At 41.3% G+C, this 26,868-nt stretch overlaps 2 protein-coding genes across 3 annotated transcripts in view; both read right to left on the minus strand.

The window, feature by feature from the left end:
* LOC311050977 (capZ-interacting protein) overlaps window positions 1–12,617 on the minus strand; it is a 37,282-nt gene extending 24,665 nt beyond the window's left edge. Inside the window, exon 1 of one of the 2 annotated variants that reach the window (XM_084065272.1) lies at window positions 12,483–12,617. In XM_084065272.1, coding sequence (XP_083921398.1) covers window positions 12,483–12,488 — 6 coding nt within the window. In that variant the 5' untranslated portion in view covers window positions 12,489–12,617. The remainder of the gene's footprint in view (window positions 1–12,482) is intronic. The other variant, XM_084065273.1, reaches the window with a different exon arrangement.
* A 9,330-nt stretch (window positions 12,618–21,947) lies between these two features.
* On the minus strand, window positions 21,948–26,610 carry mlnr (motilin receptor). The gene is made up of 3 exons (XM_084064292.1): window positions 26,477–26,610; window positions 25,019–25,872; window positions 21,948–22,499 (listed from the first exon to the last, which is right to left on the minus strand). The coding sequence occupies exons 2-3, from the start codon at window positions 25,809–25,811 to the stop codon at window positions 22,189–22,191; spliced, it is 1,104 nt and encodes a 367-aa protein (XP_083920418.1). The 5' UTR covers window positions 25,812–25,872; window positions 26,477–26,610; the 3' UTR covers window positions 21,948–22,188.
* Window positions 26,611–26,868: the final 258 nt, after the last annotated feature.

The raw sequence follows: 26,868 nt of genomic DNA on the forward strand, positions 1-26,868 counted from the left end.
ACAAGTACACACACAGAGAGAGAGAGAGAGAGAGAGAGAGAGAGAGAGAGAGAGAGAGAGAGAGAGAGAGAGAGAGAGAGAGAGAGAGAGAGAGAGAGAGAGAGAGAGTGCCAGTGAGGGCAGTGGAAAAGTGAGATATTCAGAGCAGGTCCAATCCAAAAGCACACATCATGTTTTCCTGGAAAGCCAGAGTGAGCGCAGGAGAAGGAAGGTGTGTGTGTGTGTGTGTGTGTGTGTGTGTGTGTGTGTGTGTGTGTGTGTGTGTGTGTGTGTGTGTGTGTGTGTGTGTGTGTGCGTGTGCGTGTGCGCGTGCGCGTGTGTGTCTGCCCTCCTTCCAGTTAACAAGTGTAGGCTTGGAGGAGGCTGCTGTGGTGGCGTCCCTCCTGGCAAGAACCCATGCAAGTCCCAAACACTCCATCACACCCAAAGCCATTACGACACGCTGGAGAGAGCTTACTTAACAGTGAACGAGCTCTCTCATACACCTCAACAACAGTTGTAGCCTCCGAAAAAAACATGTCACGGTTTCCAGCACTGACTTCGTGTAGTATCAACTACTTAGGGCCTATTGCATACTTTGATGATTCTGAGGCAATCATCGCGGGTCGACCCGGACCGCAATAAAATGAATGAAACGTTGTCGGGTTTGGGTGGCAGGGCAGCAGCCTCACTAGTGTCATGCAATAATAGCCAATCTATTAAGCTCACAATGCTTTCTCTCTCCATCTTTGAAAAATAAAATGACATTGATTTTTTATTGTCTCCGCCAGGAGACATTGTTTTCACTTTCCACATGTCAAGCTAACATTGGTCAAGCCTCACGTGACACGTGACAATACGGTGAAATAGTGTGATCTGATTGGCTAGTGACGTATAGCGGCCTATAAATACATGTGTCACTTTGAAAGAGTCTTAGCCTCTTTCAAAGTGAGGTAAGACAGGAATAATAATCACGAAATGGCGGATACTGTAACAATTGGATAGGACACTTACACAGACAGGACAGATAGGACACTTACATAGGACACTTACATAGACAGGACGGATAGGACACTTATACAGACAGGACGGATAGGACACTTATACAGACAGGACGGATAGGACACTTATACAGACAGGACGGATAGGACACTTATACAGACGGATAGGACACTTGTGTCATGTTACTATGACACAGTAACATGTTCTATTTTTTGTAAGAATTAGAACATAAGAAGTAGAACATTCTCAACATTCCCAAGTCTGCTGGCGGAGACTTGTGCTCCGAGGAGCACTTTTTCTAGTTTAAATTGAATTCACCTATAATGACATGCCCAAAATAGCCTACAGGGACACCCGGTTGAAAGTGGTTAACCTCAAGCTTAGGGAAGAATTGAGGAGAGGCAGAAGTCCTGAGCTTAATTAAGACCGGGAACGCATCTCTGTCATTTTTAGATTTATTTGGGCTATTAAAAAATAGCAGATCTACAAGCTCATAGCGTGGCACTCGGTGCCGCGCTATGAGCTTGTAGATCGGCTATTTTTTTTGAATAGCCAAAGAAATCTTAAAATGACACACAGATGCGTTCCCTCCCGGTCTTAATTAAAGGGTTAAATAGGCAGTCTGTCGGATGAACCCTACAGATTTGTGTCGGCCCTCTATAGACTTCACTAGACAAACGTTTTCATCAGCTCTGTGTCAGATTGCATGGTGGCCACCGCTGTCCTACTGAGCAGATGGAAGGATTTACTGAGGTTGATATCATGTGCTCCCCCCCCCCCCCCCCCCCCTACATGTGGAGATGTTACGCAATCACACTTGTACAATAAGTCTTTGTGTTTGTGAAGAGCCGTCCCGGGTCACACACACAGCGTGGACGGCGTTCACATGACGACCCTGGCACTGTCTCCCAGGGCTGGGCCTCAATATGACTTCTAATCAATACCACCATTATTTCAAACCTTTGCCTCCATTACGATGAATGAACGTTTTTTTTTTTTGTATTTATTTTTTAATACAGAGCTTGTAGATCAGCTATTTTACCATGTTTGTACAACAAAACATAATACAGGTTAAGTGTTAATCAGATTAATTCATATTTTAATAAATTATTATTATCAAAATGATCTGAAATTATTCTAATTAAGTGGGTTATTGGTTCTAAATGTATTTCAGTTAATTGCCCAGTCCTACTGTCTGTACACAACCTCCATGCAGTACAGAACCCCCCCAACCACACTGTAACATCCTGAGTGTTCATTTAGTGACAGTATAATGGTCCCATAAAAGGGCACATTTAGGCCCGTCTATGACATGAGTCATCTATGACATCATCAGTGCTATGATGTCAGTTACTATATCACAGACCGGCCTCCAAGTAGTGAGTGACTTGTTGTCAGAATACCAGGGTTCTTCCCAGCATGGCTGGGTTATTGTGCAGGTGAAATAGGCAGTGGTGGAAAAGGTACTCACATTTTTTACTTGAGTAAAAGTATCAATACTGCAATGTAGAAATACTCTGTTACAAAAATGGCTGTGTTCAAAACGTTAATTAAGTAAAAGTATAAAAGTATTGTCATCAAAATATACTTAAAGTACCAAAAGTAAAAGTACTAAATGTTAGAAAATAGCAGATCTACATAGCAGATCTACAACGTGTCGCGATGCGACGCGTTGTGAGACCTAAAATAGGGCTAAAGTGGTTAATGTATGTTTTATAATATAATAATGTATATCTACAAAGTAACTAGTAACTAGTTAACTAGTAACATGAAGTTTTCAAATAATTGTAGTGGAGTAAAAGTACAATAATTGCCTCTGAGATGTAATAGTAAGTAGAAGTTGTCACGGTCCGCTCCTCGGGCCGTGGGCTTTGACTTTATTATTTAGAGCTTGAATGCCCTTATTTGGTCATGAACACTTTAGGCCGGTTAGGCCAACGTTTATTATTTAGACCTTGAATATACCAGTTTATGGTCGTGAACAGTTAAGGCCAATTAGGCCTAAAGTACATATTGTATGTTCTGAATATTGTTTGTTTCTGCATACTGCATGTGCTATACTGTATTGTATCTGTCATTCTGTTACTGCCTTTTGCAGTTGGTGTCCTACTACTACTACTTTGTAGTATGGTTTCCTGTCTGCCTTGTTTACTGTTTCCTGTCTTGTCACGCTTACTCTTGATTAGTTATGTTCTCCACCTGTGTCCTGTTGTGCCCCAGCCTATCACAGTGTTGATTGTAGTTTGAGTTCACCTGCGTCCTGTTACTCCCCTGTCTATTTAAACCCTGTGTTGGCGTTATGTTCTGGTTGGTCCGTAGACCATTGTCAATTGAGTCCTGTGTTTGGCAGCTAGCCATTTTGAAGGTATTCTTACCTGTCTTGTTTAAACTGCCTGTTCGGCTCAATAAATACGTTAAGTTTATCCTGCATCCCTACTCGTCTGCTTTTGGGTCCTTCCCGTTACTCAATCCTGACAGAAGTAAAAGTATTGGAAATTATTGGAAATACTCAAGTAAAGTACAAATACCTCAAAATTGTACTTAAATAAATGTAGTTAGTCATTTACTTTCCACCACTGCCTCCAAGTAGTGACTTGTTGTCAGAGTACCAGGGTTCTTCCCAGCATTGCTGGGTTATTGTGCAGGTGAAATAGGCACAATAACTGGAGGGCATTCTATGATATCAGTATGATGTCACTACTATGATGTCAATATGACATCAGTCATCTAGTCATACTTGGAGGCCAGTCTACTTTGTCAAGGCAATGCGTTTGTTTGTTTTATGCTCAATTATGTCATTGTTGTTCTTATTACCTCGCCGTTTCCACAAGCTGGTTTCAGCCTTAACAATCACTTTGGTAGAGGTTTGGGTTGTGTAGTTAGCCTGTCTTGCCATGATGTAACTCCATTGGTGAGATATCTTCAATAGTTACTCTATTGATTAGAAAAACAACAGCACGATATATAGTAACAACATAGTAACATACCTACTGTAGCTGTTCTATTATTTGCCTTTACTCACGCAGTTAATTATTTATCAAAAATCTTATTTTGTAACTATTTTGTGAACACGCCAATAGTCATCCCCACAATATTGTCATGATTATCACTATTCAGTGTCAAAGATATTGTGATATTAATTAGATTTTGGCCATATCGCCCAGCACTGTGTGGGCGTTTATTTTTGCTGCGCCCTCCCCCTCTACATCTACCACCACCAGTGTTGCCAGATTCTGTGAGAGAAACAAGCAACCAGGTCTAGGAAAACCAGCCCAAAAGAAGCGACTATGGGCCACATGTGCCCTTTAACATATACATCAGCTATTTGAAAATAGCCGATCTACAAGCTCAAAACGCACCGCATCGCGACGCGTTGTGAGCTTGTAGATCGGCTATTTTCAAATAAAATCTTGCGGGAAAATTATAATAAGCAGATCTGGCAACCCTGACCACCACCCTCTTCTGTGGTTTCCACCCCGTCTATCTATGCCGGCCATGCCCTGCTCAGGCGGGGTGATGGCATGCCTACAGTGCATGCCTGCATCCCCAACAGGGAGACACAAGTAGCTGTCATTCAGGAGATAAGCACATCACATGCCAGCCTGCCTGCGTGATGATAGACCGCCATGATGATACTGACCGGCTGAGAGACCCCTGAGAAGCAGGAAGCAGATTACAGCACTGTTTCCCAAACAGTGGGTCAGGACTCAGGACCCATTTTGGGGCCGTGGACCCATTTTTATGGGTCACGAGTAAATACCCCTTTTTTCGTTTACCAATTATTATTGTTTCAAAAGATTTTAAGAACTTTAAAAGAAATTTCAAACATTAATTCAATAAAATTTCATAAATAAATGAAAAATATAAGAAATTCATAAAAAAAATGAAAAATAAACGTTTAAGAAGTAGTGAAAATAGCAGATCTACAAGCTCACAACGTGTCGCATCTCCGATCTACGCAATGTGTGACTAGTTTGTGTCCTAGTGGAAAGACATAAAATGTCTCTTTTGGGTCACAGGCTAAAAGGTTATGAGAACTGCAGCACTAATGCCATGCAGTTGGTTTCTAGTCAGTGATGTTGAAAAAGAAACATGTTGCAACATATCATCGCTGTCGGGCAGAAACCTTCTGTCTGCATATTTAATTTAACTTTTTATGTTTTATTACATTTTCAGGCCGCTCCGCTTCGCAGCCCAAAAATCTAGAGGTCCCCATACTGTATATGGTCATGTATCCCCATATATGGACATGTTACAAATTTGTGGGACATTCTCACTTATAATGACTATAAATAAAATAGGAACGGCAGGTTGAAAGTTGTTAAGTCTGTCTGTGGGTTTTATGGATATGTAAAGATGAAAAGTATTGAGCTAGTGACTAAATAATAACTGAATCCATTCCAACACAGGTTCTTCTTTCATTTCCTGAAATGTAACCTTTTTTGACGTACAGCAATGGCATGCACAATATTTTGTTTCTTTGTGCTCAACAAATGTTTGAAACAAAAAGTTTAAAAAGTTGACTATCGCGGAAGGCTTACGGCGAAACGCACTCACGGTTTGCCAGTGCCGATCTTTGATTAAAAGTACATGAAGGATATTTCTTTGATATGAGTGCTGGCAGTTATTCTCCTGATATTGAACCCTTCTGAGTCGTGTGTTGTGCCTCACATTGTTTCTACTTTGAAACTAAAAAGTTAGGCATGTCTGAAAAAATGCCCCACCTTCAAAGAGCATGAAGTCACACACAGTTCAACACATCCTGTCAAGAATGAACAGGAAGTGCGTGGGGGTGCCCCCCCCCCACCTAATCACATGTCAGAATGAACTGTGTGTGGGTTGGGATGTTCTCACAAAGAAAACCAAGTGCACTGCTGGGATACTGTTGGGACGGGGGTGCAACAGCTCATCAAAAAACAAATCCATTTGACCCATCAGGAGAAATAATCGATAATCGGTCATTTAGTAAAATAATCAATTAATAATCCATCCCAATTGTGGGCAAGTCACTGTAAGCAAAAAGTTACAAAAAATATCTAAAAACAAAAAGGTTTTTAAAAATAGTTTAAAAATAGCCGATCTACAAGCTCACAAGCTTGTAAATCTGCTATTTTCACTATATTTCTTTGTTCAAAGTTTCTTTATTGGTATTTTTGCGATGAAATATAAAATAATGATTAAGTGGTTCATCGATTCATTGATATATTAAAACATAATAATAATATTGAAGGAAATAAATCTCGGTTATCCGATGAATTGAAAAAGTAATCGAGAGTAGCATCGCTAAGAAAATAATGGATGTAGTTGCAGCCCTAGTGGGTTGTGATGTTCTCAGAATGAAAAGTAAGTGCACTGTTGGGATATTGTTAGGATTCTTTAACATGATGGTATGTAAACAAAACGCTTACACACGTAGAGGCCTGAATCCTCCTCATGGCCTCATCTCAAATTGGAAAGCCATGAAGGTTCGGCTCCTTCTCTGTGTTTTTCCTTTCAACCTCAGGCAATTACAACTTGCAATTGATATAGCAGACACGCTTATTCAGAGCAACTTACAAGTGCATGAACTCTAGTCAATAGACAAGGTACGTAAAGAATCACATAGATAGAGTGCAGAGAGTACTTTGTAGAGCCTCAAAGAAACTATGATACCAGGTAAACAATGAACCTAGCGGCATCTGTTTACCCCGGCCGATTCTACAAATGTCAATTTGTTGCTATAATATCAGTGGTTCTCAAACTTTTTCATGTCAAGGACCCCCAAAATTATATGTATTTATGTATTTACCCACATCTCAAAATGTTTTTTTCCAGGGACGCCCAGAAGCAAAGATTTGAGTTACAAATGTTCGCTTTAAAAATATATATATTCAAAGATTTTCACACATTTTCATGATTTTTCAAAAATAGCAGATCTACAAGCTCATAGCGCGGCACTCGGTGCCGCGCTATGAGCTTGTAGAGCTGCTATTTTTGAATAGCCAAAGAAATCTAAAATGACACAGATGCTTTCCCGGTCTTAATGGGCTAGCTAGACAACATGCCATCTGAATAGCATTCTGTACATAGAAACTATAGGATACCAGGTAATCAATGACACCAGTGTTTGCCTATCTAGACTAAATCAATGCTTTTACATTTGTGGTCGAGAAAAACTAATCTAAGAGACAAAAAAAAATGAGAACAAGTGACGAGAACAAGTGACCAAGATTATGTCTACATTGTAGCCATAGATCTTGGATAGAGACATCTCTGCCATGAAAGGCTACCACAAAACTATTACCAATGAAGTTTCCAACCATCTAACCCTTAAGGCTTTGGATATCCACCCCTATGCTCTAATCCACATTATGCATGTGTTGTGCACACATATGCACATGCCTACTGTTTTCCCCTCACCAGAACCTGGGTTCTCACACACACACACACACACACACACACACACACACACACACACACACACACACACACACACACACACACACACACACACACACACACACACACACACAGCTCCCCAGCAGCAGCTGATGTTGTTTGTTTTGCCCCCGTGAGCTACATTCATTCAAGGTGTTATACAAAATAAAGTTTATTTAAAGGACTGGGGCATGGTAAAAGGATATGCCGGTCAGAGCAGTGACAGTGACACAACCATGGATATTCTGTTATCCGGACAGGGGACATGCGGGCAACAACATTTGCCACATTGGCGAGAAAACAACGCGCGCACCGCACACAAAAACAGAAGTGAAAGGGTGGTTTACAAACTGTCGCGCACCAGAAATAGCAGATCTACACGCCCATAAAGTCAATAATAATAATAATACCTGGCATTTATATAGCGCTTTTCTGAGTACTCAAAGTCGCATTACATGTGTGTGTGTGTGTGTGTGTGTGTGTGTGTGTGTGTGTGTGTGTGTGTGTGTGTGTGGGGGGGGCGGGGGGTAGAGGGTAAGTAACAACAACAGTTGTGAGCTTGTAGATCTGCTATTTCCGGTATAACAAGTACAACTCAGGCTCAAGAAGTGCTGTTAGCAAGTATAACCAAAGAAAAAATACTACTAAGATAGCCAATCCCACACAAAATAACACAAAATAATGGTGTCATAAGGGTCAGTGAGAGTGTGTTGACTTCTGGTCACCTAAACCCACGTGACGCAGATACAGGAAATCGATCAAAGTTTTACCAATCTTGGTTTCTCCCAATGACTTTGGTGTAACATACTGGGAGCTCAGCTGGTGTGAGATGTTGATCCCGTCGTAAGCGAGGGAACGCGACCTCTGAACGCAACACAATCAGAGGTTTCCCGCAAACAGCAACAACATTTCCCACAACATGTGTCCTTGGGAAAGAAGACACTAGATCCCCCCTGCCAGCCAACTCACTCTCTAAGTCCCCCCTGGATATCAAGAGCGTCGACCCAAATGCCAAATGTAATGTAATTGTAGGCTAGGCTCTGCTTTGATGCGGCATGATGATGGCATACATTCCATTGGACCCTCGGAGCTACGTGATCAACGAACGCAGTGTCTATTTTTATGCTCAGCACAGCACATGATTCCTCGTGCACTAAAAGAGACACCGCCAAAACACGACCCCCGTCGACCCCCTCAGGCTGAGACACTTATTAGTCACTCAGGCATTTAGCTGAGGCTGGGCCTCTCAACAAGTGAAAGAGAATGAGATTCATTCCATGCTAACGTTGATGCTAGTCAGTCAGTGATGGTCTGTTTTGACAGCAGTCACCGTGAGAGCCAAATGATGCAGGTCTAATAATACTAGATACACTAACATTGCTGCCACTTCTGCAACAACTACAGTCGTAATAAGTGGTAGTAACAATACTGCCACTACGCTACTAATAATAGCACATTTCTTAAGATGATTTCAAAGTACTGTAAAATGAAACAAACATGTCAACAAACGGGTGGAGCAGAGGGAATTTCTCGCTTGTTATTGCGTTCCTTACTTCACTATGGATTACATAATAAATGTGCAAGCCATATGGTTGGCGAGCCAAACCCATACAGTCATTCCTCTACAGTTACTGCATGTTCTTCATAGTGCTGTTAACAAAAAAAACTAAAAAAACTACCCAACACGCACACGCACACTTGCCTGTGCCTGCTGCTCTACCGCGTTCTCTCTCTCTCTCTCTCTCTCTCTCTCTCTCTCTCTCTCTCTCTCTCTCTCTCTCTCTCTCTCTCTCTCTCACACACACACACACACACACACACACACACACACACACACACACACACTGCTCAGAGGAACAGGCCGGACGCACTGTGGGCACACATTTCTGTTATGTTAGAAAAAAAACATCCAGGAGCTATTAAAGGGGGGGAAAAACCATGACATCGAAAAACGCCACAAACATAAAGTACCACATAAATATGTTGCACAAAAATGTGTCCTAATCCCCTGTTTTTTAGGAGCCACTGTAAAGTGAAAATGGACCACTCTTTTCCTCCAACGCTAGCAAAACCACCGGGGCAGTGATCTATGATCTCATCCAGATTTACAGCCTTGGAGCCCTTCCATTGACGGTGAATGGTCCAATGGCTTCCAGGACTTACACAATGTTTGTGAGTGTTTTTGTTTTTTTTGCCTCAGTCATTCTCAACCTTTTCAATTTCAAAGACAACCCCGGTTACTATCAGGGACGTGCACAGATAGACTCTAGGTGGTGCTAGAGCACCTGCCCTTTGCCCTCTTGACCAGAAGTGCCCTTTTGAAAAAAAGAACAAAAAAAAGTTTTTTTTTTCCAGTTTACAGCAGGGGTCTTCAACAGGGGGTCCGGGACCCCTAGGGGGTCCTCAGAGTTACTACAGAGGGTCCGCCAAATCTTTATGTGATATGATTTTTCTTTTTACCATAACCACTCGAAACCTAGCATCCCTTTTCTGAGGAGAACTTTAGCCAAAAATAGCCGATCTACAAGCCCACAACGCCTCGCGCTGCGAGGCGTTGTGGGCTTGATCGGCTATGTTTTTTAGATCGGCTATTTTTGGCAAAGAGGTAGAGGGAAAAAAGAGCAGACCAAGTAAACAAAAAAAAGTATAATTTACTTGAGCACCTGCCCCTCAAAATGTCTGTGCACGCCACTGGTTATTATAGATACATTGAGGCCACAGACCCCCATTTGACACCCTGTATTCATCTCTGGGACCTGAATCTACCCTGTCAAATCCTCAGTGTTCATTTAACTTTGAGAGATGTTGAAATGGAACCAAATGGACCCTAGTTCGATTCCCCAATTCATCACATCAATCATGAATCACCGCTGAATAGCCCTTGAGCAAGGCTTCCATGCAGGGTCTGGCTGTAAATAAGTTCCGCACTTAGTCCAACACCCTGGGTAAACAACAAACTTTGCTTTGCTTTGGACCCTCATGAGGGTCTGTTTCTAACACTCTCTGAGTTACATTTGGACCCCTGGTGGTCCCTGGACCCGACGTTGAGAACCATTGTTTTGACATGAAATGGCTTCATGCTGCAGTGTCAGTGGTTCTCAAACGTTTTCATGCCAAGGACCCCCAAATTGATAAATATTTGGCCGCGGACCCCCGTTTGAAAATGTGTTGTGCCAGGGACCCCGAGATGCAAAGATTTGTTTTAAAAATGTTCAATGATGTTCAAGATTTTCAAAAAATAGCTGATCTACATAAGCTCATAGCACCGCACGAAGTGAGCTTGTATATCTGCTATTTTTGAATAGCCAAAGTATAAAAGGTTAAAGTGGTTAAAATGATTGTGATGCTACAGTATATTAACTATACTTTTATCGTCTCTTTCATTTTTCAAATCCATTACCTACCAACTCCCCTGTGACAGACTGGGCTGCATTATGGACTGTGGCAAATGTTGACAAATAAAAACAACATGCCAGCCCAGGGGCAAAACAGCTAAAAAAAAACACAAGCGTATACACCCTATAAATTCAGATGGAGTTTGGATCTTGTGAACCTTTCTTTGTATAATTATGACAGACGGCAATGTGCTCTGACTGCTTTTTCCAATATTTAAACCGCTGTGGACAAAATAGTTTTACTTTTGTTATTCACATGTGATTTAAATCTGTTACAAATCTGTGGTTTATAAGCATTGCTATGCAAGGAGGCGTGAGGCCACAAACCTGCCATCATGAGGCAGCTGCACATGTGTTTTTATCTGACTAACATCCATCTGACAATAACAAGAAAGAACATAGATCTATCTCTGCAAAAAGGGGAAGCAATTGGGTGGGCGAGAACTTCAATACACATTAGATTTGCTGCTGTAAATACTGCATGCCTACTTTATATAAGCCTGTCATAAACTATCATTTATTATGAACAAGATAGCCTTGTGGTGAACCCTTAACAACCTTAACATAACAAAAACATTAGAACAAGCATCCAGCGTGACAAAGTGGCCCATATGACATGTTCTGTGGTTTGCTACTTTGCAAACTCTTGCAAAGTATTAGCCTATCGGGTTTATTATTTCCCCAATTAACAAACATAATGTATATATAAGAATACTAAGAACAGTGGTGTAAAGTAACTAAGTACATTTACTCAAGTACTGTACTTAAGTACAATTTTTAAGTATTTTTTACTTTACTGGAGCATTTCCAATTTTCTGTACTTTTACTTCTACTCCACTACTGTACATCACAGAGGCAAATATTGTACTTTTACTCCACTATAATTATTTGAAAGCTTTAGTTTCTAGTTACTTTGTAGATTTTGATTATTATTACAAAACATACATTAACCATTTTAATCCTAAATTTTCGGCCTTTTGAAAAAAGCAGATCTACAAGCTCATGTCTGCTATTTTCAAAAGATTTGAAAACTTGTGAAATGGAACATTCTGCATAATGACCTACTTTCTACTTTTGGTACTTTAAGTACATTTTGATGCCAATACTTTTGTACTTTTACTCAAGTACATTTTGAATTCCAGAATTTTACTTGTAACAGAGTACAGTACTTCAACATTGCAGTATTGATACTTTTACTTATGTAAAACATGATAACACTTTTTCCACCCCTGTAAGAAACCAAACTTTGTGATAGCCAGGCCTATGTTATGTTTACTGTTTTAACACAAATGATGCAGACAACATTTGTTAATTCAATTAACAAATAATAAAGGGTTTGAGTTGTTGAAAGTAATTATCACCAGTGTTGCCATATTTTGTGAGAGAAATAAACAACCAAGTCTAGAAAACTGCAAGCCCAAAAGAAGCAACTATATAAGCCACATGAGCACTTTAATTCTAACAACACAAATGCTCCCCCTGGCCCTGGCAAAATGTTTAAGAACCACTAGTTTTAACAACATTGGTTAACAAGCCTAAATAAGCAACTACACTTTAGAAACAAGTCCAAAAAACCTCAACCCACAACTAACCAATATTTACAAGCAACTTTACAGAAAAACAAGCCCAAAGTCGCTTATAATAAGCCGACATGGCAACACTGACGTTCACCCTATAAGAGTAACTTACCTCCATCCTTTAGATGTGTAGAACTCCTCTGTTAGCCTCTGTCTGGGACTGGATGGAGTGTAAAGTGGAGAGAGAGCGAGAGAGCGAGAGAGAGAGAGAGAGAGAGAGAGAGAGAGAGAGAGAGAGAGAGAGAGAGAGAGAGAGAGAGAGAGAGAGAAGTGTGTGTGAAAAGGGGAAGGGAGGGTATGTTTATATCTGCAGCCTGGAACACGCCGGAGGCGGAGCTATAGTTGAGAAGGAGGAGTTGTGTGTGTGTGTGTGTGTGTGTGTGTGTGTGTGTGTGTGTGTGTGTGTGTGTGTGTGTGTGTGTGTGTGTGTGTGTGTGTGTGTGTGTGTGTGTGTGTGTGTGTGTGTGTTTCAAAGAAAAAATACAATGAGGGTGCAACTTTTGCTTCAAGTACAAGCTACGGTATATTTAAGAAACTTAATGTGGAATGAAAGCCTATATTTTTAGGCACTTATTTGAATTAATCATTTGATAAAAATAACTTGATTTGAACCTCGACACCACTGTCATCTCCCTGATAATTCTTTTTATTTGTTTTATTTTGTTTTGTTTTGTTTTGTTTTGTTTTGTTTTGACCAAACCTATGAATATCACAGTGACCTTGACCTTTGACCCCTACACAGTTCTGACCAGTTCAAGGTTCAAGGTTCAAGGTCTTTATTAATGTCCCAAGAGGGCAATTAGGTTTACAGCAGAGGTAGTGGTTTAAAACATACAAACAGTACAGGACAACAACAGACATGAACACCATAGCATAAACAGAAACCTGGGCGCATCTAGTGCAAGTATAGAATAGAAAAATATTAATATATATATATATATATATATATATATATATATATATATATATATATATATATATATATATATATATATATATATATATATATATATAAATCCTTGAGTCCAATTGGACATCTGTGCTGAATGTCATGAAATTCCCCCTGAGATACTGTATCGCTGTTCATGAGGTTGGGACGGACATGAGGTCAAGGTGTCCTTTGACCTTTGCCCTTTGACCACCTACTTCTAATCAGTTCATCCTTGATGGTTGTGCCAATTACCAAGAGTCATCAAATTCCCTCGAGGTGAGATATTGAGTTCACAAGGTCATAGGACGGACGGATCTACAAGACGGATCTACAAGCCGGATCTACAAGACGCACAACGCGTCGCTTCACGACACGTTGTGAGCTTGTAGATCTGCTATTTTCAAATATCCAAAGTTTAAATGGGGCTGAAGTGGTTAATGTATGTTTTGTAATAATAATTCAAATCTACAAAGTAACTAGTAACTACAGTTTTCAAAGAATTGTAATGGAGTAAAAAGTACAATATTTGCCTCTGAGATGTAGTGGAATAGAAGTAGTTACGTGTACTGCCATCAGGCATACACTTGTGTCTGTTTGCTGTTTTCTTCCCCCTGCCTTGCCTGCCTTTGCCCTCTTGTCTATCATTCATTCACAGGTCCCATCCTTCAGCATTCAACTCCGCCTCTCACCACCGGTTGGTCATCCACTAATTTCGGTCCACCATTCACCTCCAGCCAATCACCCTATATAAATCACCTGTGTGGCAGCCATCTTGACTTTTCCTCCTGCCATGCTGCCACCAGTCAATTGTTTGTTCTCCCCGTAACCAGTTCAGTTTTGTCACATGCCAACATTTCAGGGAAGGGTAGTTTAGTTCTGGGGTACCCTGTACATTTCCGCACGTAGGTAACCTTCTGTTATTCACACTAGTGTAGAGGTGAGTGCCACCCATTGTAATTTGTTTGTTGTTAGAGTAGGAAGTAATATTTTTGTCTCTTTGAATAGGTAAGATTTTATATTAGTTAGATAGTGAGTTTTATTGCTTTCTTTCCTTTGGCACCACCAGACCTTCCCTGCGTTGTTACTTGGCTTATTTCATTTTTGTTAACCCTTAGTTTGTTAATAAACAACCTTTCAGTTCACCTCAACCTCTGTCTGTCTCAAGTTATGTAATTTTGGGTATATGTTACTGTCCTTTAATCCTAGACCACCAACTGGGACGTAACAATTTTAATAATAATATTCCTGTTTTAAAATATATTTTTGGTCAATTTATAGTTCTAGTATTAGGGAATAATTGGAAACACTAGCAGAAAGAACATTTTGGAGCACACTTAGACCTAATTATGTGGAAATTGTTTACTGAACTGACTGGAACAAGTTATTGGAGTAAAGGTATAGCCTACTTTAAAGAATGTGTATTTTCTCCACCACCACAACCTGTAAGTAGTTTCCTATAGTCTAATATTACATTTTACTGAACGGTAAGAAACAGTTTTGAGGTGGATATCTATCTGACAGGAAATGGTAGAGTATTTCATCGTTTCAATCTAGAGAGGAAGTGACTGGCGGTTGGAAAAAAGCAGAATGTTTGTGGTTGTTGTTTAGCAGTCGGCAGTCTGTTGAAAAAGAGCACAACATACAAGTTACAAGTTACATAGTATATCACTTTTCCCTGTGTAAACAAAACAATAAATGCATTTTGTTTTTACCAATCATTTCCCTCTATACCTGCAGTTATGAGCCACTAGTGTGGTGGTGTTAAACCTGCATAAACTCGTTGCCTGCTGTATTACGATGTTTCCACTGTTGTTTCCGTAGAAAGGGATGTTTTTGGACAACCAAAACAATGGAAACGCCAAAATACAGGGCAATGTGTTTCTGCAGGTAAACACTACCACACTACTCCAGCAGTGGTGAAAAGTAGCTAAGTACATTTACTTAAGTAATGTACTTAAGTAAAATGTTGAGGTATTTGTACTTTAATTGAGTATTTCCAATTTCCAATACTTTTACTTCTACTCCACTACATCTCAGAGGCAACTATTGTACTTTTACTCCACTACAATTATTTGAAAACCTATAGTTACTTTTCAGACCACTATAGCCCTATTTTATACATAGGCTATTTGAAAATAGCCGATCTACAAGCTCACAACGCGTCGCATCGCGACACGTTGTGAGCTTGTAGAGCTGCTATTATATTTTGATGCCAATACTTTTCTACTTTTACTCAAGTAAATTTTGAATTCTGGACTTTTACTTCTAACAGAGTATTTCTATATTGCATTATTGATACTTTTAGTAAAATATCTGAGTACTTTTTCCACCACTGTACTCCAGTGGCTGATGACTGCTGATATACAGTAGATATATGATACATGATGGGTAAGAAAAGTATATATTGTTTTGTTATGTAAACACAAAGTTACGCACCATGCCTTTAAAGTGGTTAACATTATTTTAATGCCATACAAAGTAATTTAGCTGGGGACCCCTTGAAACCCCCTCAACGGACCCTTGGGGCTCCCCGGACCCCACTTTGACAACCAGGCCTGAGACCCAGAAACAGTGTCTGTGAGGGTCTTTGAGGGGCTCTGATATGTCAACAACACCCATGGAGTGTCCGTATATATGCACTCCTGGGGCGAGTTGCACCACCTCACACTAAGTTCAAAAATAGCAGATCTACAAGCTCATAGCGCGGCACTCGGTGCCGCGCTATGAGCTTGTAGATCTGCTATTTTTGAATAGCCAAAGAAATCTAAAATGACAGAGATACTTTCCCGGCTAAATTGGTTAAATGGCTTTTTTTAAAAGCCATCTAAGCTATAACTAGGCTAAGTTTGAACTTAGTGTGAGGTCAGGTGGTGCAACTGACCCCTGGTCCTGGAGTATGCCATCGTTGTGCTTTTGTTTTGTACATTGTAGTGCACATTTTTAAACTAATCTCAAAGCGCTACTGCTGAGTAAAAACATTGGCATAAAACAACATTCTATCTGAAGAAAAAATGGCTAAAAAGAAGGGGGCAAAAAAAATAAAAAATCTAAAACCATTCAAACTAAAAGAATGCTTAGTCAAAAAGAAGTCCTCTCTTAAAAACATCCCTTTGGTGCTCTCAAGTGGTCAGGGAGGGCATTCCCACATTTGAGGAGCAGCTGAGCAGAGGGGAGGGCCCATGCCAGTCGCCTATGGCGGTGGGTCTCAACCTGTGGGTCGGGACCCCCAGGGGGGTCCCCACCTGATTTTGAGGGGGTCCCCGGATGACAGCGAAGTGACAATTTAAGGACTTTTAAGACCTTTTCAACAACTCAAAAAGAAAGAAAGGAAAAAGGCCATTATTGCGTCAAAAGTAATCAACCTAGCCCTGGTTCAGAGCGTTAGTTAGAGGGAACTCACTAACGCTCTGAACCAGGGCTATAATCAACCAAACTATACTATAAAAACTGGTCAGACATTGGCCAAATTGTCAATTAATATAACAACACGTTGCGAGGCGTTGTGAGCTTGTAGATCTGCTGTTTTCACAATATTTATCTGTGGATAACGAAATACCTCAACACCTACATTCCAAGTGCTTATCTGTGTGTGTGTGTGTGTGTGTGTGTGTGTGTGTGTGTGTGTGTGTGGGGGGGGGGGGGTCTCCAGTTCAAATATGATTATTTTGGGGGGTCGTGGCCTGAATAGGTTGAGAACCACTGGCCTATGGTGAGGAGCTTGGTCTTGGGACTGGGTGGAAGAGGTTAGTATTTCCAGAGCGGAGGTTGCAAGAGGAGGTTTGTGATATTTATTTGAAGTCATATCACACCAGCCCTATAGCAGCTCCAATACATCCAGAACAGCGCCGCTAGGATCGTGATGAGAGTGCGCACTGTAAATGCGAGCACATCACACCCATCCTCCACTCACTGCACTGGTTCCCCATCTCCTCTCCTCTCCTCCCCTATTTGTTCTCAAAATGGACACCAGGTTTTAGTGGATAAACTGGCACGCTAATCTTATAATTGCATTTGAATTGAAATGATTTTAATTTAATTTAGTTTATTTATTATTATTATTTATTTTAGCAATTTTCCTCTCCTTTCCAATTGGTCATATAGCCCTGCCAGAACAGCTGTCAACGCAATTTCAGACTGTCTGATTAAAGTGTATATCTGTGACTCTGACACAAAGGTCACATACAGTAAGGAGGATGATGCTAGACGAGAGCTTTCCAGATGCAATCTTCACTACAGCCAAGGACTAACAAAGAGTTAAGCCATGCTTGCTGGTTGATGGGTAGTTCCTGAGTAGCAGACAGACGGTGTTGGGGTCTGAGGTCGAGTGCCCTCTGACACTAAAAGCTCCTCTGGCACAGATGAACAGTGTGATGATGAAGTGTCATCAGGGTGGGCATGCAGCCCTGACATCCGTTTATGTGTGCGTGTGCGTGTGCGTGTACTACATGTGAACTACAAAGTGCACTAAATGAAAAACACAACGTGCAACCACATATTAATAATGTTAGCTAAAGCTCTTAAACCTTATATACTTTGTTGACCGGTGTCGCGCAGGTTTACTTGTGGTTCGTTTCTACAAACAGGAACTAAGTGAACCGTGTCATGAAGCGTTACGTATTTCACAGGTTCTGGACTTGTTTCCATAAGGTTCTCAGCACCTAATTTGGGTCTTGTTCAGGAGGTGGTACTAACTACTAACCCTGAGTTACCACTGGGAACCCAGAGCCTAGGGTTTACTTAATCTTCTAAAAAAGCAAAAATAGAGCTGATCTACAAACTTGTAGATCGTCTATTTGCGATCTACCCATTTATTTATTATTTTGTGTTATTTTATATGAAGTACCTCCCCTTCAGGGGTGGTTATAATAGAAACCTAAACAAAATCATCACTGGAAAGTTTCAGGTTATGGAAGTTTGTGGGTTACCTATAGTAGTACGAAAGGGCCCTTGGTCCCCTCCTTTTTTCCCTTTACACCAAACTCTTGTAGATGTGCTCCAAAAATAGCACATCTACAAGGTCACAACAGGCGTAGATTTTTCCCGAATGTTCACCTATTTTATTTAGCAGAATGTTTGCCTATTATGATTACATGCCCAGAACAGGGACACTAGGTTTCATGTGGTTACTAGCAGTGATGGAAGAACTACTCGCATGTTTTACTTATGTCAAAGTATCAATACTGCAATACAGAGTAAAAGCACAAAAGTGTCAAAATATACTTAAACTTTAAGTATATTTTGATGCCGACACTTTTGTGCTTTTTTTTTGGTACTTTAAGTTAAAGTACCAAAAGTAAAAGTCCCAAGAATGTCCCACAAGTTCAAAATATATACACATTATTTTGAAAATAGCTGATCTACAACGTAGATCTACAATTTTCAAATGGCCGAAATATATATACGAGAGGTTAGTGTGTTTTATAATAATAATCAAAATCTACAAAGTAACTAAAGTTTTCAAATAATTGCAGTGGAGTAAAAAGTACAATATTTGCCTCTGAGATGTAGTGGTACAGTGGAAGTACAAGTATTGAAAATTGGAAATACTAAAGTAAAAGTAACTCCAAATTGTATTTAAGAACAGTACTTGAGTAAACTTAACTACTTTCCACCACTAGGCCTATAAGCTGTTATCCAGAGCCACTTCAAAAGGAGTGTGCAAGCAGGCGTTTTATGTTTGCTCAAGGGAACAGGAGGTTCAAGCAGGACTTGAACCTGAGCAGTTCTGTTTACAGTACAGACAGTCTAACCACAAGGACAAGCTGTCCACTTCTTTAAAGAAAGACTTAGAATCTAAAACCCAAAGTGTGGGCGTTGTAGAGATTATGCCAGTGATCGACCTAATGACAATAAACTCTCCGGCAGTTGACAAATTGCCATCTCCATTTTCTCTCTCTGTGAAATGCACTTAGAGCGACCATTATTTTGAATATGGCGATGCAGGGAACACTTGCTGCCGGTGTAAATCTAGCTCAGGGGGCCAGGTAATATAATATCAGTGGCAGATTACATCAATTGAGCTGCAGCACGTACACAGCCAGCCAAAACCCCAGGGCTCAGGTGGCCTATGTATTATCAACGCACACACACATAGACGATAATGATCACATTTTCATATTTATCTCCTCTTTATTGAGTTTATGCTGCAAACGTTAATGCAGGGGAGTAGGCGCGCATGTGCGTATGGTACACACACACACACACACACACACACACACACACACACACACACACACACACACACACACACACACACACACACACACACACACACACACACACACACACACACACACACACGCCTATTTGCTTGCAGAACACCATAACAAACACATCTGCACGACAAATGGGCCAAAGCTAATGGGTTTACTGGTATATTATCCACGATTTATGAGGTACAACCAAACAAACGACATGTGCACTACCGTTAACCACAGAGCTCATTTCATATCAATTTAACGTTATATCAAAACGTCACCCAAGCTGCTATTAAGAGTTTATAAATGATCATTCATTTCAAATCTTTTCATAATGAAGGGGGATCCTCGCGAAATGTCATAGACATGGATGAATGATAGAATAGCAACAGAATAGCAAATGTGAAATGGTGTTTACAGTAAAATCAGTACATTTAATCATTCATAACTCAGACCAGTGTACAAATGTCAATAAACATTGACAAAAAGAACTGGAAATATGTCTCAGTGCATAATACACATATAAATACCTCACGAATACATACCTTCGCACTGACAAAGAAAATGTAAACCTTTTATGAATATAACAATCTATTTTCTTGATAACATAAACAATAATTCTGCTCTTAAAAGCAGAAAAGATACATCGACATATTTTCATCTATGAACAATGAAATAACAGAAACTGCATGACAAGGCCAAAGGATAACCCACTAATGACAGATATGTCTAAAAACACACTTGAAATGTATCAGTTTGTGAGCAAAACGGCTACATTTAATTTGCATTTAACAGTAGTGGGATTCTTTGCCCAAAGATCAGTGGCTCTCCCTTCCGACCGTGCGGACAGAGACTCCGAGTCTTCCTTAATGGGTTTTATTATAGCCATCAAATAGAACTGATTTAGAATGGGCCAGTTGAATGTTAACCACAAAAAAAAACACACTTGAAAGTTTGTGAGCAAAACCTGGTGTCTCATTCTGGGAAAATAGTGAAAAATCTTGAAAATTTTCCCCAAACAGAAAACACCAGAGTCAAAACTTTTCAAAACGTTTCGTATCCTTTCAAACTTTTTCAAAATCAACATAGATTTTTTTGTTTGTTGCAGAGATCTACAAGCTCACAATGTTTTGCGATGTACAGTATGACGCTATAGGTACAGTGAAGTATATACTGTAGGGACTAAGTGGTTAAACAAGCAGTAATCTGGCTGTTGAGAACGACTGACCTGACCTACAGTATATGGGGAGGCACACCTGGAGCACTGGCAGTTTCATGACCCATGCCCAAATAACCATTAAAGCTACAATCTGATCAATTAACCAATTAAATCCGGGAACACATCTGTGTAAAGAAAATAGCAGATATACAAGCTCGTACCGCGGCACCGAGTGCCGCGGTACAAGCTTGTAGATCTGCTATTTTTGAAAAATCGTTTTGTGCAAAAATCTTTGAATATATATATTTAAAGCAGACATTTGTAACTCAAATCTTTGCTTCAGGGGTGGTCCCTGGAACAAAATATTTTGAGATGGGGGTCCGCAACCAAATGCATATCATTTTGGGGGTCCTTGACATGAAAAAGTTTGAGAACCACTGATATTATAGAAACATTTTTCTATAATATCACAGGTTTTCAGAAAACTGTTAGGATTTAGAAGACATTTGCAGATGCGTTCCCGGATTGAATGTGTTAAGTTAATGATTAAAACGTAATTTTAACCAACCACTGGTAGCCTATAGGTTTATACTCTACAATACTCTTCCATTGAGAGACCCTGGTGTTCATGAGGAGGACACCTACTGGCTGACAATGTCAACTAGATAGAAAGACGCACTCAATGGAACGCAAACTGTATCTCCGCCAGGCTGGGTTGAACTCCATATTTCTCCATATTATTTATCTACGACATATTATGACTCCATATTTGGGCAAGGTTTCAACCCAATTCATACACCATTGACTTCCATTATCATAAAACTAATTAGATATTTCCCAATAAGAAACGCATGGAGGTACTTCCGTGGCCTACTGGCAGCATGCATAGGAAATCTGGCACTGACCGGTCAAGCGGTTTGCGAGATTAGCCCTAGACAAACAAACAAACCCAGACGGGGGCGAGTTGCACACCGACAGTGTGAGAATAAGTTATATAATCTATTTGAGAATGGCACATACAGTAGTACTTAGTAAAGTAAACGATGTTGAGTCGATAACGTTTGCATCTAGAAACGTTGATAGGAAACGTGTTTCTGCTTTTAAACTATTTCATTCATTCATAAACTAGTCATTTTACATGTGAAAATAATCAGTATTGAGAAACTACATGGCCTTCACCTAAAATGTTATCAGAAACTATTTTTGGAAACTATTTTCTGATAACAAAGACATCCCGGGGCAGAAGGGTCGTTAAACTGCCTCGGTTGAAATATTTGATTGTGCTCCATGTCTTTAGCCTCGCACTGACCTGGCCTCTTAAAACACAACACAAATAGACATTCCTCTTTTGCAGTCTGCTGCCAGCAGTATAGCCTACTGAATAACGTCACTCCACATTTTCCCCTAACAACTGCACATTGTGTCCTTAAAACACCGACCACAAACCTGTCACACTCTCTGCCGCGACGGGCCGAGCGGGCCTGTTCTACAAATTTACAAACACGGGCAAGCGGGGCGATAAAAACGTCTTTCACACCCCAGTCAGGGTGGTCTCATTGAGGGTCGTAATGTCGTCTATGATGCAGAGCTGCCTCTGGCCGCGGTGGGCTTGTCCGGGCCTCTGGTGCAGTAGGAACAGGCGTCGGGCTGCGGCACGATACTTGCGGGACATGAGGTTGTAGAGCACGGGGTTGATGGAGGCGCTGAGGTAGCAGAGAACCATGGAGGCCACGTTGAAGTCCTGGCTGAGCTTGGCCGTCTCGTAGTCGTCCACCTGAGCAAAGAGGTTCCTGCCGATGTGATAGGGCAGCCAGCAGATGGCAAAGCCCAGCACCACCAACACTGGGGACAGGAGACAGAGGGAGAGAAAGGTGAGAAGGGTATAAATGTGTGTGTGTGTGTGTGTGTGTGTGTGTGTGTGTGTGTGTGTGTGTGTGTGTGTGTGTGTGTGTGTGTGTGTGCGCGCGCGCGCGCGTGTGTGTGCGTGCGTGTGTGTGTGTGTGTGTGTGCGCGCATGTGTGTGTGTGTGTGTGTGCGCGTGCACCTGTCCTTCACATATCTCAAACAGAGCATGTACTGTATTGCAAAGGACCCAAGGTAGTGTGAAACTGTGCATAGTGCCCGGCTGTTCTCCAAAAATATATTTTTTTAAATCCACAAATCCCCATATAAGGAGATCCCTGATGTCATCAATATGATGTCATAGTACTGACATTGAGGAAATATAGGGGAGAGGGAACATAGGGTTTAGGGAACATAAAGTAGAGAGAATATAGGGCAGAGGCATCACAGGGCAGAGGGAACATAGGGTTGAGGGAACATATAGCGTCTACTGAACATACAGTAGGGGGAACATAGGGAACATAGGGCTGAGGGAACATATAGCGTCTAGGAAACATAAAGCCGAGGGAACATAGGGCTGAGGGAATATGCTCCTGACACAATTATTTAGGTATGTTTGGTCAAGTTTTTATATCATTGGACAAAGGTCCAAATGAAATATACCAAACATCAATAACATTGGGCACTGTAATGGAAGCTGTGCTAAAGGTCTGAATAGACAATGACATGACACTTTTCACTTCTGCCCCTACAACTAAAATAGCTAATAAACGGATGGCTGTTGTGAGAAGAAGAGATAGAGATTTACTGTGTAGAGTTTGAATGAGGAAGAGTATGCACGTTTTTTCCACCTAAGCCACCTTCACCACCTGCACAATTTAATTCCCTCTCTGACTGAAGAAGTGCTATTTAATTAACACATTTTGGCTTAGAACAGCAGTGCTGTTTAACAGACCTTTTCACACTTGACAACAACAACATTCTAAATGGGTCCAAGTTAATTTCCTGTTGCAGCGTTTGTGACTATCAGTAGGAAATATAGATGATTAATTTAGACCAGAGAACCTGCCTTGCATAATAAAAAACAAAAACAAAAAAAAACTAGCAGGTACCTTGTTCCCCAGGACTGGAGTTTAGAGAACCGGTGTCTTATATAAACATGGTCATATAAAGTATGGATAAATATGTTTCAAGTGGAGATTGTATACACATTAAGGTTTCAAATATGACATGGTTGACAAATGATAGCCAACCTGGTGAATTTATTGTCATTTTTAAAAGTTGAACTTTGGGCCTATCTGACAAAGACAAATCACTGAATTATTGATACCAGAATATATTTTTTCCTCCTATTTTAGGATTGAGGGATGATGACTGTGTGACGACATCAGTAAAAAAAACAGCCGAGGAACTCTGAAACACTCTCTATTAGGGTTGATTCATGGAGGCCTCTGATGACAATCCAATTAGGGATTCGACAAATGTGGACATAAAAGGCAAGCACGCCCGTTGGCATGAGCTCTGTGCAGCCAGCTAATGAGCCACATTAATAATAATATCATAATAGGTACAGTAGATTAAATAGTTGGGGAATACGGATTACGGTAGCTTGGTTACAGCCTGTTACTGTAAAAACAGTTTTTTTCCCCCCTGCACAACATGCCAGAGCTGCAAATGAAGACAAGGGCATAATCATTAGCTTCAGAGGAAACTGAATATTGGGAGAACAAATTCACATAAACAGACTCCCAGTATTGAATCACTAGAGAAGATCATATAAGCACAGTTACACCTGGTGGACCAGGCACAGTAATATCCACAGTGTTCATTGACAAAAGAGGCCGGTAAGCTCCGGTAAGAGTGTATTGAGTGGGTAAAGGCAAGTAATAGCACAGCTACAAAAGGTACGTTTAGAAAATTACACCACTTTACTCTAATGCAGCCATTAACCACTTAAACCCTATACTTCCCTGACCGGGTCCCCAAAGGTCTATACTTGTTGGTCCCCAGTCTACACCTAATCTCTTCAACAAAAATAACTGTTCTACAAGCTCACGTGTCGCAATGTGTCATATGTGTTGTAAGCTCTTAGATCTGATATTTTCGTAGAGTTTTTATTTTATTTACATTTTTATTGACAGAGTACAATGTACATCCATAATCTTTTTCTTTTCAACAAGACAAATAAAGAAGAACAAAAAGAAACATTATACTGTAAGTGAACAAAATAAAACAAAAACAAATATAATAATAAATAAAAACACTAAACAGAAAACAGCAAACCCTCCTATAGTGGAAATAGCATGGTAGAGCTTGTAGATCTACTATTTCCACTTTTATTCACGACAGCGTTATGCGACAAAGTATAAAATTGTGCTTATTAGGTTAATCAATTTGTTAATATGTAACACATTTAAAATGTAATAAAAAAAAAAACACGCTCGCTCCTCAAATATTCATAGATGAATCGCTAAGAAAAGAATGGATAGTTGTAGCTCCTACTCCTCATAACCACTTACCCAGGATCTTGACAGTCTGCCGGTGGGAGCGCTCTCGGGCCAGGGCGCACGGCCCGCCCTGGAGGTCCTTCCTGCTGTTCCACAGCCTGAAGCCTATGGAGCCGTACAGGAAGATCAGGCAGAACATGGGGCAGAAGAAGTAGGTGGTGGACACCCACAGCATGATGTGCAGCTGTCCCGAGCTGATGGCGTCCGCCGTGTGCTTGCACTGGCCCGTGTTGTAGTCCGGGTGCGTCATGTTGTCGTACTCCACCCCCACCAGGAAGAGCGTGGGGGCGGCCGACACCAGGGCGAACACCCACAGCGCCAGGATGATGTACTGCACCCGCCGCTTGGTCACCACCACCTTGGCCCGCAGCGGGAAGCAGATGGCCAGGTAGCGCTCGATGCTGAGCGCCGTGATGTGCAGGATGGTGGCGTACGTGCAGCCCTCGTTGATGTAGTGGTAGAAGCGGCACACGGCCTCGCCGAACAGCCACGGCACGTACCTCCACAGGCGGTAGAGGTCGAAGGGCAGGCAGAGGAAGATGGCCAGGTCGGACACGGCCATGCTGGACAGGTAGAGGTTGGTGGTGGTCTTCATGTCCTTGAAGTGCTGGATGATGAGGATGGTCATGGTGTTGCCCGTCACGCCGACGACGAAGATGAGGATGCAGATGATGGTGACGGGCACGAGGGTGGAGGTGGGGAACAGCGAGCCCTCGTAGTGGTGGGCGTCGATGGCGTAGGCGTAGGGGTCGCTGGCCTCCGGTCCGCCGGAGTGAACCTCCACCTGGGCTCGGGTCCAGGGCATGCCGCTTGGATGGCAAGATGCCGCAATGGCAAAGTCAAAGGTTAAGGGAGGAACCTTTGAGCTGTGGAGTAGGGAAATTATTAGTATTAATATTACAATTACAGCGTTCAAAGGGCTCCACGTCAATGAAAGAAAGGTGAGAGACCATCAATAAAATAAAATAAAAATGTATTGCTAGGCATGCCACTTAAGCTCTGAGTAGGTGAGCGATGTGTGCGAAAATACACCTGTTACTCATTAAAAGCACCTTCTTTTTAGGATATATGTTATATTTGTCTTGTTTTTAATGTCTGAGGTTTATATTATGGTGACAACTTGTTTGTAATTGGACTGCTGTATTTCCCTTGCTGCAAAACAAATTGACCTTTGAGTACAAATAAAGAACTATTGAACCGTGATGCCCCTAAAAACACACACACACACACACACACACACACACACACACACACACACACACACACACACACACACACACACACACACACACACACACACACACACACACACACACACACACACACACACACACACACACACACACACACACACACACACAAAATCAGATGCAGGCAAAGAGAAGACAAAAAGCAAGTCTATAGTCTATGTCTATGTCTATAAAAGTAGGAAACTGTAGAAAAGATGTAAATAGTGATCGGTGGCTTTACCTTTGAGAAAGAACAAGACTTGTGTTTTTATCTCTCCGCCCCAGTCTCTGGTGGTCTTCCCTTTGGGTGTGTGGATGAACAGAGTGTAGTGAGAGAGATAAATGGAGAGGCTGGCACAGCCGATCCGTTGTGTTGAGAAGACAGCCGAGCTCTGGCGAGACTAGAGGCTAAAATGATAGAGCACCTCCTCCAATGCACCCTAAACAGTTAAAGAGCAGCCTCTGTGTGTGTGTGTGTGTGTGTGTGTGTGTGTGTGTGTGTGTGTGTGTGTGTGTGTGTGTGTGTGTGTGTGTGTGTGTGTGTGTGTGTGTGTGTGTGTGTGTGTGTGTGTGTGTGTGTGTGTGTGTGTGCGTGCGTGTGTGTGTGTGTCTTTGTGAGGAGTAAATAGTCTC

This window comes from Gymnoscopelus microlampas (genome assembly GCF_963454915.1).
Source record: "Gymnoscopelus microlampas genome assembly, chromosome: 8".
NCBI classification, from domain to species: Eukaryota; Metazoa; Chordata; class Actinopteri; order Myctophiformes; family Myctophidae; genus Gymnoscopelus; species Gymnoscopelus microlampas.

Coding starts and splice junctions, on each gene's coding strand:
- mlnr (XM_084064292.1), bottom strand. CDS start 25,811: ATGCCCTGGACCCGAGCCCAGGTGGAGGTTCACTCCGGCGGACCGGAG. Junction 22,500..25,018: donor GCAGACTGTCAAGATCCTGG/GTAAGTGGTTAT, acceptor TCCTGTCCCCAG/TGTTGGTGGTGCTGGGCTTT.